Below are 11,280 nucleotides of genomic sequence, written 5' to 3' on the forward strand. Positions count from 1 at the left end.
CACGCGCCTGCAGCGCCTCCTCATCGTCCCCAGGACGCTCAGCGAGATCCCATCTGGTTTTTTACCTCCTGAATTTCTTGCACTTACATGATTTTTTACCTCTGTATATGTGTGTTCTTTGTATTTGATGTCAATATTTGAATGGTGTGATAACAAATCCATTCCGTTCCATCTCAAAAACCAAACACTCAAATGTAACCATTCCATTCCTCTGAATTCCTTCTACCAAACGTAAGGACGGAACCGACCCATTCTAGTGGAATGAAACCATGACATTTCATTCCACTTGGTTCCTAAACTAAACACACCCTTAAGGACCACATCTATGGAAACGAATCAATATTTGATAATACTAGTCAACATTTCTCTACTACTTAATAAAAGAGTAGTGTTTCTCTTCATCAATTGGTTCACCCCCTCCAATCATGTCCCTCCATTGATTTTTACGTCCAGCCATTTTTTTGTCTCACCAAGCCTTATTTGACCGTACCTAACCATACGCGCTCAATCACATTAATACCTTCTCATACGTCATTTAATCACATTAATTAAACCTTCCCATACATCATTCAATCACATTAATTAAACCTTTGCATATTCCACTAATCACGTTAATACCTTCATGTACGTCGTTGATTGATTAACTTACGGTATAATAATTTACTTAAGGTGCATGACACTACCTACCAAATTAACTTACCGTGATCAACCTCGCCACCCCCTTCCATGATCGAGCTCGCGACCCCGTCCACCTACGAGCTAGTGTACAGCCCGACTCGAAGCTTCGACCCGTGATCCCTGCGGTTTGTTGCAACCCTCTTCGCCAGCGCCAGCTACGTGCGCCACCCTGATCTACATGACGGTGGACGATCCGATCCGGCAGCGCAATTTGCGTGTGTGGGCTGATCCTCCATCTCTATGGAGTCACTAGGCACCTGGTACAACATCTGACAATGTTTTTGCATGTGTGCTACATCTTGTCCCTCTCCTGGTGATACTAGTTTCGGTCAGGGAAGCACTGGTGATTGAAGCCGTATCCTCGCCACCATGGCATGATGTGGTGCTCCAGATCCAAGTCCTCAATCTCCGGTTTGATCTTCCTTTCTTTTTTACGGGGCCAGATTGATCTTCTTATCCCTGAACGGATTTACTCACTTTGAATCTTTGATTTCTGATGATCCAATTGACATCACCATGAATAGGTTGAGTATATGTAAATACGGAAAGGTGCGACGACACCCGGGTGCCCCGGCACCCTGTAATCGCGTCCATCCAGTGCGTATGAGGATTCGTGCCGGACACTGAGCAGGTACAGAAGTGTTTCAGCATTAGAGTAATAAGGACATGTGTTTTAAGGGGACAAAGAGCGACGGCGACGGGACGTGGGGGTAGCATGCAGAGAGACAGTGTCGCAGGTCTAGGCATTGTCAGGAATCCTTGACTGCACACGCGATGGATGAAAATGACCGCTGCATGCGCCCGTTCGTATCAGGAGAGATTCCCGTTCGCCACGTGTTGTTCAGCTTCCACACTCTCCATTATCAGATTGGTCCTTCCTTTCCGCCTGCTCAATGCCATTAGCATTTTCATCTCGCTGCCGCTTCCATCTTCAGACACCATTAGCGTAGTGGTTTGTTGCAGCGGCCACGCCGCCGGTGAGGGCGTGGCGTGGATGCGTGAAGGCGAGAGTGGAACAGCGTCAGAATGGGGAACGTGCAGCCTGGAATTGTCATCCACTTGCAAGAGGAGGGATCGTTGTCTGTTCATCTGCGTCGACTGGGAACGCGCATGCTCGTCGTATGGCGCCTGTTACGGTAATGGTCTCCTTTTATCAGTTGTTCTAGATGATGTCGTTTGATTTTGGACCGAACATCGTCGTGGCGTGGACCGGATATGGGCAGTGCATGCCGTTCTTTTCTTCGTACGGAGAGTAGTGAGTGGTACCGCACTGTTGACAAGAACATAGAGTAGAGCCATCCATTGCCCTTCAGCAAGCAGGAGAGGCATAGTTTATAAATTTATAATAGGTAGTATATTGCTTTTCATCATGCTAATTCCATATAGAGTATGTCTCATCTCCGTATTGAGAAATACTTCCTCCGTCTGATTTTATAAGTCCTGCTCGCATTTTGAGTTAAACTGTCAAAGTTTGAAACTTGACTAACAAAATATATTTTATATGTAACAAAAATTATATTATTGAAACTTTTACAAATATGCATCTACTAATATAACTTTCATGGCATATAACTTATATTCTGTTGATTAAATTGAAAATTAAAATTAGTACAAATTAGGAAGTAACCAATAAACCAGAACCGATATGCTAGTATAGATTAAAGTAATTATGTGTTTACTATTTGCGTGTACTCTGCAATATTTGGTTAACTTTACAAGATTTTGATATGATAGTTTTCTGTAAAAACAAAAACAAAACTTGATTTGGTGTTCATAGAATTTAGGGAATTTCACATATGAGGTGTTTTCTCGATTCCCATAAAGACTTTCCCTAAAATTTATTTTTGGTGATGGCACGGCTGGCGAGAGGAGGGGGCGGGTGGTCGACGGTGGCCAACGATGGTGGTGTCAAATGAAATGATTCCCGTATATATTTGTGGACGTGTCCGAGCGTCCGAATTCCCGCAAACCTATGCCAAATCCGAGGGAGGATTGCACTCGTCCGGACTTGTGCACGTACTCGTCACCTCGCTTGGCCCCATCCAAAGTCATCGTCGTGGGTTTCGTACTAGAACGGTCTTCATGCCGGCCTGACGCTCGAGAGCAAACGCAACTCGACGGCCTTGATGCCAGTCAGAGCGATGTGAGCAGGCTTCGAATCCCTGCATACTTGCGCTTTCCCGTGCCCTTGCCCCTGGCACTAGCACTAACACTCTCCTTGACAACTTTGCTGCTAGCTCTAGCGCTAGAATTGCCGGTAGATACATTCACATTAACATTGGAGCTTCTTTGCACATTAATTGTATTTCCAGAGAAGTTGTTGGACCTACTGCTACTTTTAGTTGGCGCCATTCTCTTTTGGTTAGGTGCCGGCATTTCCTCTGTGGCCTTCCTCTTGCTCTGCCTAGTGCTGCTCTGCCTTGAAGGCTATAAGAAACATGACAAATGTTAGTTATATACATGGTACTGTAATCAGGTTTGTTCGTACATATTGAATGGATAGCTTATCATATCTGGACCTTGACTAGCGCATGGTGCTTGGCTGCTTGTTGTTGTTTGGCTTGCAGCAGCCTGTTTGGAAGCAGCTGATGATGCTTTGCTTCTAGCAGGACCTTGGCCTTGCACAGGAGGTTGCTGGGTTGGTGTATTTGAACTCCCTGTGCCATTTCTTGCTTTGCATGATGTCTCGTCGAGCAACACTGTAATGCACTTTCAGATTAACAATGATACTGTCTAAGGACAAAGTGCGCCCCTCGACATGAGCAATTTCCTCCCTGCCTCCAACATATTCCAAAATTTGACCGTCACGCACAAATGCACCATTGAAATGGAATCTCACAACCAAGAAATCCAGAGGATCCATTCAATCTACAAGACATGAAAAAACAAAAGAACATATCAATTACTAGGGTTTCAGCAATAGAAACACGCCGGCGGTGGCAGCAGCAACATCTCGCTCTAGGTAGCAGCTCGCCAGCGGCTAGGGTTAGCAACAACAGCAACAACCTAAGGGGAACGGAGGAAGGAAGGGGGGAGGTAGGGAGAGAGGAAGGGAGGGGAGAGAGGGCGAACCTGCCGTGGTGTTGGGCCACGGCCGGTCTCCGGTCGCCGGCGGTGGAGGTGGTGGCCGCGGGCGGCGGCGCCCCTTGCGACCCAGGTGGCGGCAGGGTGGACATGGGTGGGGCGAAGAGAGGAGGACCTGCCGGCGGTGTGGCGGCACCGCCAGTCTCCGGTCGCCGACAGTGGAGTTGGTGGCCGCGGGCGGCAGTGTTCCTCACGTCCCAGGCGGTGGGGGTGGCGAGGTGGGCTGGGTCGGGTGTGTGGTGTGGCGGTGATCGAAAGAGAGGAAGGTGGGGATAGGGTCCGATTGGTGCGTGCGTGGCATAGTGACTAGACTGCCCAGTCAGCTTTGACTGGGTCAAAACCGCTTGACCAGCTCCAAACTGAGTCAAGGGTAGTAATCTGGACCCCGTGACAAGTTGAAGGTTAAATATGATCTGTTTTAGAAATCGGGATTGAAAATCAAAACACGTGGTTAGGTGAGGGTTGAAATGTGGACTTTTCTCTAAAGCTGTATGGTTACATCCTGTCTTTGGTAGCTACACAGCCTGCAAGCCGTAGCTAGCTGTGATGCTTTTTGGTCCGCCGATGCATGAGAGCATCGCATGCATGATCGGTGGAGATACAAATACTTAATCATATCAGTGCCATCGACACAAATAGTAGGCAGATTTTATGAGAACGCTTTGTGTCATAAAATCGCTGGTATGCTATGCCTTAATTCAACATTAGGGGTGCAACCCGTGACAAGGCTTTGATATCCTATGAGAGGCGCGACCCATCACCGTTGAACAATTTCATCAAGAAACAACACAGGCGTCGAAGATACGTTGGTCAGGTATTATTGAGAACGAATTTGTTTCAGCAGTGTGTTCGACCGGTTAGATTCAATACAACTTTATTTCATGCGAGTTTCATTCAGGTCGACAGTTACAGGAGAGCCATCGGTGCACATTTTTCATGCTGAAAAGGTGAAAGCTGGTGCATATCGTCTGGGACACAACAAAAGAAGGTAATGCGGTCGTGTAAGTCGCGAAATACCCACATGAAGAAACCGTTTTTCATTTTCCTTTATTCTGTTAGGTGTGTGAAAACTATCTATTTTGCTTTATAGGAATCTTATTTTGGCTATTCTATGGTTGTGTCGCTTAATGTCCCAGGTCCATGTTTGTTTATTTTTAGTGAATGTACCAAGTGCATGTATTATTGCGTCGGCAAAATGTACTAGGTTCAAGTATGGTTGTGTTGGCTGAAAGTATCAGATCTAAGTATGATTGTGTCCGTTGATTGTATCAGGTCCAAATATGGTTGTGTCTGTTGGATTTACCAGGTCCAAGTATGGTTTTATCCTCTAAATGTACCTGGTCCAAGTATAGTTGTAATGTATCAAGTCCAAATATGACTGTGCTGGGTAAATGTATCAAGTCCAAGTATGATTGTGTCGGTTAAGTGTATCAGGTACAAGTATGGTTGTGCCGGTTAAACGTAGTAAGTTCAAGTATGGTTGCGTCGGCTAAATGTATCCGGTCCAAGTATGATTGTGTCCGTTGAATGTACCAGGTCCAAGTATGGTTTTATCCTCTAAATGTACCTGATCCAAGTATAGTTGTGTCCGCTAAATGTAACAGGTCCAAGTATGACTGTGCTGGATAAATGTACCAAGTCCAAGTATGGTTGCGTCGGTTAAGTGTATCAGGTACAAGTATGGTTGTGCCGGTTAAATGTAGCAAGTCTAAATATGGTTGCGTCGGTTAAATGTACCCGGGCCAAATATGATTGTGTCCACTGAATGTACCAGGGACATCGGAATTTGCGATTACCACGATAACCGTGAAATTCTGGACGGAATTTATTAATCAAATTTTGAATTCAAATTTTTTGAAATCGATATAGATAGTTATTTAACTCCTAATTACCACCTACCTTGCCCTGGCCTGGTGGCTATTCGACCGTAGTTGGCTCTTGCTCACTCGAGCCCGTGTTACTCCTACAAATCGGCGGCTTTTTTCAAGTTTTGCAACCTCAAAAAGTGAAATCGTGAGAGCCCAGAGTCAAACTGGCGTCTCTGAGCAGAGGGACGGTTCGCTTTACCACCAAGCCACACACAGTTATGTTGTTAGGCATGAGATGGCCTATATTTAACTATGCTGTGAGAGTTTGAATTCAAAAAATTTAAATTATTCAAGATTTTTTGCTTGATATGAGTGTTTCTCGAGGGGGATCGGTAAAAGCAGGACTGCGCGGAAGCTTGGAATTTCGCTCGGTTACCAAAACGCGGGTTCCAAGTACAAGTTTTAGCCATGTTATGCCCAGGCGCATCCACAGGAATTTGAGGGCCCAAATTTGCTATCTGTGGCTTGTAGATGCTCATAGCACTTGTCGTGCGATGGCATGTGCTGAATGTATGAGGTCAAAGTAGTTGTATCGGGTAAATGTATCAGGTCCAATCATGATTGCGTCGGTTGAATGTATTAGGTTCAGGTATGGTTGCGTCCGCTGAATGTACTAGGTCCAAGTATGATAGTGTTACCTCAATGTATAAGGTCCAAGTATGGTTTGTCCACTGAATGTACTAGGTCCAAGTATGGTTTGTGTGATGAATGTACCAGGTCTATGTATATTTGTGTCTAATGAATGTATCATGTCCAAGTATGATAGTGTCGACTGAACGTTGCAGTAAGTGTGTATGTTTTCAGTTAATGTACCATGTCTAAGTATGGTTGTGTCGAGTAAATGTACCATATCCAAGTATAGTTGCGTCGGTTGAATGTACTAGGTCAAAGTATGGTTACGTCGGCTGAATGTAGCAGGGCCAAGTATGATTGTGTCCAATGAATATATCATGTCGAAATATGGTTGTGTCGGGTAAATATATTAGGTCCAAATATGGTTGTGTTTGCTGAATGTATTGTGTCGACTGAATGTATCAGGTCAAAGTATGGTTGTGTCAGGTGAATACACACTAGTGGAAAAAGTGCTAGCCGCAACTAAATGGCGCACCGATTTCCAGCAACGCCACAACTATTTTTTCAAATAGTAGTGGTGTTGGACAAATTGGTATGACATTGATACGAGCTTACCACGGCTTAGGATGTTTCTTGCACGCCATAGACATTTTTTAGTTTTTTTTGTGTGCTATCGTTTTCTATGGCGGAGCCCACTAGGCCTATGAGAACATTATCCATTAGGCCACCGCTGGTAAAAAAACTACCCAACCAGTAAGTCGGATTCACTACGTCGAACTCACATTGTTTTCACCCCTTCATCTACTGTACTAGGTAGGGCTAAGCTTTTGGAGGCCATATGTACTAAGTCCTAGTACTGTTCGTTGGTTGTAATAGGTACATGTATATTTGGTCTGGGTTGATGTACCAGAAACAAGTTGTGATCTTTAGTTCTTCCCTCGCGAAGTTTGTCATCCAAACTAAAAAAAATCCAGTATATAGTCATACACATCCCACACTTACAAAATAAACCAACCCATACGTATCAGGTACATGTACAGAGGTTATATGTACCAGGTACATGTGTGTGGTCAAACTAGCTGTACCAGGTCCATGTTCTTGTTGCTTATATGTCTCGAATTTGGATCGGTGTAATTTATATGCACCACATGTACTTATGTAGGACATGTATGACTATTTTATTATGGACATATACACAGAAACATCACAAGCAGGAGCATTTATTTTTCATGTCAGTATTCTCGGATGTTTGCAACATAGAACACATTACAAAATTATGGAAGGTTCAAGGATTCAAACACTACGGCTCAGTGCCCAAATTTAGATACCGGGTCAGCCGCACACGACAAAGATTTAAAGTTCTGCGACTAAAGACCACTACACAGTGCCCAGATTTAGATAATGGGTATGCCATACAAAAGACCTTTTAGCCTACCCAACTTGTTTGGGACTAAAGGCTTTGTTGTTGTTGTTGTTGTTGTTATGCCATATAAAAGACTTTTTGGGATATAGTTCAGCAGTTTTAGAGAGGCATTTCTAACCATTTGCTTTCAAATCCTTACCATATAACCAAGACTAGGCTATGATGGTAAACCATAGCTTCATTGACGGAGACTCCTCATCTTTCTGGAAACAAATCACTACAGCCTCATCTACCTTCAACCAAGAGTGTTGGCGTTATGCTCGCAACCCACCCTGTATGTCCCTGGCTGATCTGTATGAGTGAAATATATGGTCAGGATCTAATTGCTAGTGATTTAGTGATTCTTTAAAGGACATAAATGTTTTTTGGGCATATGCAGATCAAGTTCTAATAGTGCAACGAATCATACTTCCTCCATTTTGGATCGAGATATTTGACATAATGTGGTCCACATTATAGTTCCAGTTATGATGGCTCTCCTATCAGCAACTATAATACTAGTCCAAATTTCGTTTAGAGAGTTAAATTACATTTCAAATATAGTCTTATTTCCTATTAGTACTATAAAATATCCTAGGCGTTGGTTGTTGTGATGGCAATTCAGAAATATTGAATACGGTTTCAGCTTACATGTTCCATCTGAAGCTAAGCGGAAGCAGCCAACAGATACGATAGTACTCTGTTTCTTCCCTGAAGGACTCTGCAGCATCATATGTGAACTACAAAAACAAGTACCACATTAAATTCTAAAGTGATCTTGCTTCAAACTTCAAAGTCTTCTTATGGGAGCTTTTCTGATCAGAACCAAATATTAACCACCTGATAATCATTTGCTGAAACTTCCATATGCAAGAACAAAACAACAAAATGTGGACTTTTTGGTCCAAATAACCTTACAAATTCAAAATCAAAATGCAAACGAGAAGATATATAATACTCGTAGATGAATAACTCTAGGCCTAGGATATTACCAGAGTAGGTGTGAAGGTATGTAATAGCGTGGGCTACATCGATCCAGAAGGCTATTATGAGCAATGTTTTAAATAGCAGGCTATGGCATTTAGCGGCGACCCTTAAAAACAGCTATAGCTGGGCTATAGCGGAGCTACAGCGGCAAATTGTACATGAAATCATTTAGCGGCAACACCCTCAAACAGCTATAGCGGGGCTATAGCCGGCTATTTAAAACTATGATTATGAGTAATATCATGCCTTGTTCTTGAAACAGGGAAGGAATTAGCAAATGGTACTTTATATGATGGGGGTTTTCTTACTTTGTGAAACTGAGAAAGAATTAGCAAACGATGACAACATTTCGACCAATATGGTTTCCGGTCATGATCAAATCACGACAAATCGAATGGAACAGATGGAAAATAATATGTACTAAATCAGTGACAATTAATATGGATTAGAGGGATACTGGTAATTAGGAAAGTACAAACTGATGGAAGGACAGACGTCTGATTAAACTAAAGCTCAAGACGAGAATGCATCTTGTATTCTTATTGCCGTACACATGCGACTGTACGAGGGGGACTCTTTCCTATCATTAGTGCACAAGCAATTCAATTGAGTACAAAGCTGAAGTATGCGTTCACCAAGCATGGTTGACGAACAATATACTCCCTTCGTTCGGATTTAGATGTCGCGGCTGCTGTACATTATGCATTTTGCAAACATGTCCTTATACTTTTGAATCGTTTGAAAAAACGCCCCCGTCTCCTTCCTCACTTCTCCACCGTCGCTCGCGCGTCGCCAGCTCCGGCCACCATCCCCCGTCTTCCTCCCCCATTCTCCTCAGCACCCAGAGAGAGTCTCCGCGCGTCGCAAGACCCAGCCGCCTGTGCAGGAGACGACTTGCGTCGTCGCGGAGGAGACGCGCAGGACCTCCACGGAGGCGCCTTGCATCGCCGCCCAGCTGCGCAGCCGCCATGGGTGTGCCCTCGCCTACCTGAGCAGCGGGATTGCTCCTAAAGTTCTTCCTCTTCATCACCTCCCTCTGAATCGTGCCAAGAAGCAGTAAATCGACGACTAGGTCCTTGATTTGGTCCGCCTTGGCCGCCGTCGCCGCGGACAATTTTGGACGCCGTCGCGGCGCTGGGTCTTCCTCGCCGCTCTGGCCCAGGGTCTTCATCGCCGCGTTGGCCCTGCTCAACCTCTCCTCCAAGCACAGGGTCTTCCTCTCCGTGCTGGCCCTCCTCCGAAGGTCGCGCCCGCTCTCACCTCTGTTGCTGCTGGTATTCCCCGCTCCGCCTCTGTTGCCGCTGCTGCTGAATTACAGAGAACTTGATTGTAAAGCTGAATTACTTAATTGCTGGATTTCTTAATACTTGAAAGATCAGGGCACTGAGTGAGTGATTGCTGGATTGCTTAATTACTTAATTGCTGGATTGCTTAGATTCTTGAACGCGTCGAGCTGGCTCAGGGCATTGTCTAGCAGAGCCTTCTTACTGTTGCTGATCACCTCCCTTGATTGTTTCAGCTCAGTCTTGGCTGCAGTCAGCTCGTTCATCAGGCTCCTAACCTTCAACGCATCCCTGATCCCTAAACAAGAAGCGGGGTTTAGTCTGAGTTGTGGAGGTAATTGTGGAAACAGGGAAAAAAATATCACTCTCTGAAGTTGTAAAATCTGTCAAACGAATTCACTGTTTGGAGCTGCAGATTGATCTCTTCTTTTACAACGGTCTTAGACCAATAGGTTCTCTGGTTTCACTGTGTTACTCTCTGAAGGATTACTTTTTGTTGCAATTTGGTCTCTGTATCATCATTCTGGCAAGCACACAGTACGTATGTTCCTTTTTGCTACTCCTTTGTGTATTTGCAGAGGATACCAACCAAAGTACGGTACAAATTCAGAAGTGCATTCCTTTGGGTATTAATATTACACGGAATACTGGTGGTACACATGATCCTTCAATCTGAAGGTAGCACTAGAGAGAAACAAGATAGATACACACCTGCTTAGGATTCGCAGCCTAGTCATTCAGCCCCTCCTGTAATTTTGCTTAATAAAGGAAGAGGAGGTTCTTTGAGGACACAATCTTCCTTTAACCGTGTTGTATTTTCAAATTTCAGGCACATACATCAAAATTCAGAGTATCTCTTATGGTGCCACAAGATAAAAATTCAGAGTTGAATTTTTTTTCAGAATTCAGACTATACCTTGACAGAGCAGGGGCATACACTGCTGCTTGCGGCGGTGGAAGAGGCCGAGCCGCACGTCGACGTCCTCCTTGGTGAGCTTGTCGGCGTCCGCTCCATGGGCAGCTTGGTGAGCTTGTGAGGCTGGTGCGGTACTTCTCCTTGAGCACCCAGTACCTGCCCTCCCGTTGCAGCGCTGCTCCACCCGCTCCGCCGGGACGGCCGAGGCCGACGGCGAGGCGGCCGAATACGACGGGGCGGAAACGGCCGCGCACTGGAAGGGGCGGGCACGGTTGGGCCGGTGCTGGGACGACGACGTCGCCGCGTGGGCCGAGGGCGGGAGGAAGCTTTGCAGGGAGGCCGAGTACACCATGGCCGCTGCTTGTGGGAAGGTTGCTGCCGGCGTCGTGTTGGTAGTGGTCTGGATCTGGCGCCTTCGGCCTCGCATCGACGGAATCTGTCGCCGTCTTGAACTCAAAAGTCCAAGCTTTTTGGAAGTTCGCCGCGGGA

The 11,280-nt window shown here is 45.2% G+C and overlaps 1 protein-coding gene across 1 annotated transcript; it reads right to left on the reverse strand.

The window, feature by feature from the left end:
- Window positions 1-9,093: 9,093 nt before the first annotated feature.
- Window positions 9,094-11,280, reverse strand: LOC123132561 (uncharacterized; the record flags this gene model as incomplete). Its single annotated transcript, XM_044552390.1, is given in 3 exon segments — window positions 9,094-9,899; window positions 10,008-10,173; window positions 10,792-11,280. Coding segments are annotated over 3 exon segments (1,179 nt in total). The 3' UTR covers window positions 9,094-9,313.

The sequence above is a fragment of the Triticum aestivum genome, chromosome 6A (assembly GCF_018294505.1).
Source record: "Triticum aestivum cultivar Chinese Spring chromosome 6A, IWGSC CS RefSeq v2.1, whole genome shotgun sequence".
NCBI classification, from domain to species: Eukaryota; Viridiplantae; Streptophyta; class Magnoliopsida; order Poales; family Poaceae; genus Triticum; species Triticum aestivum.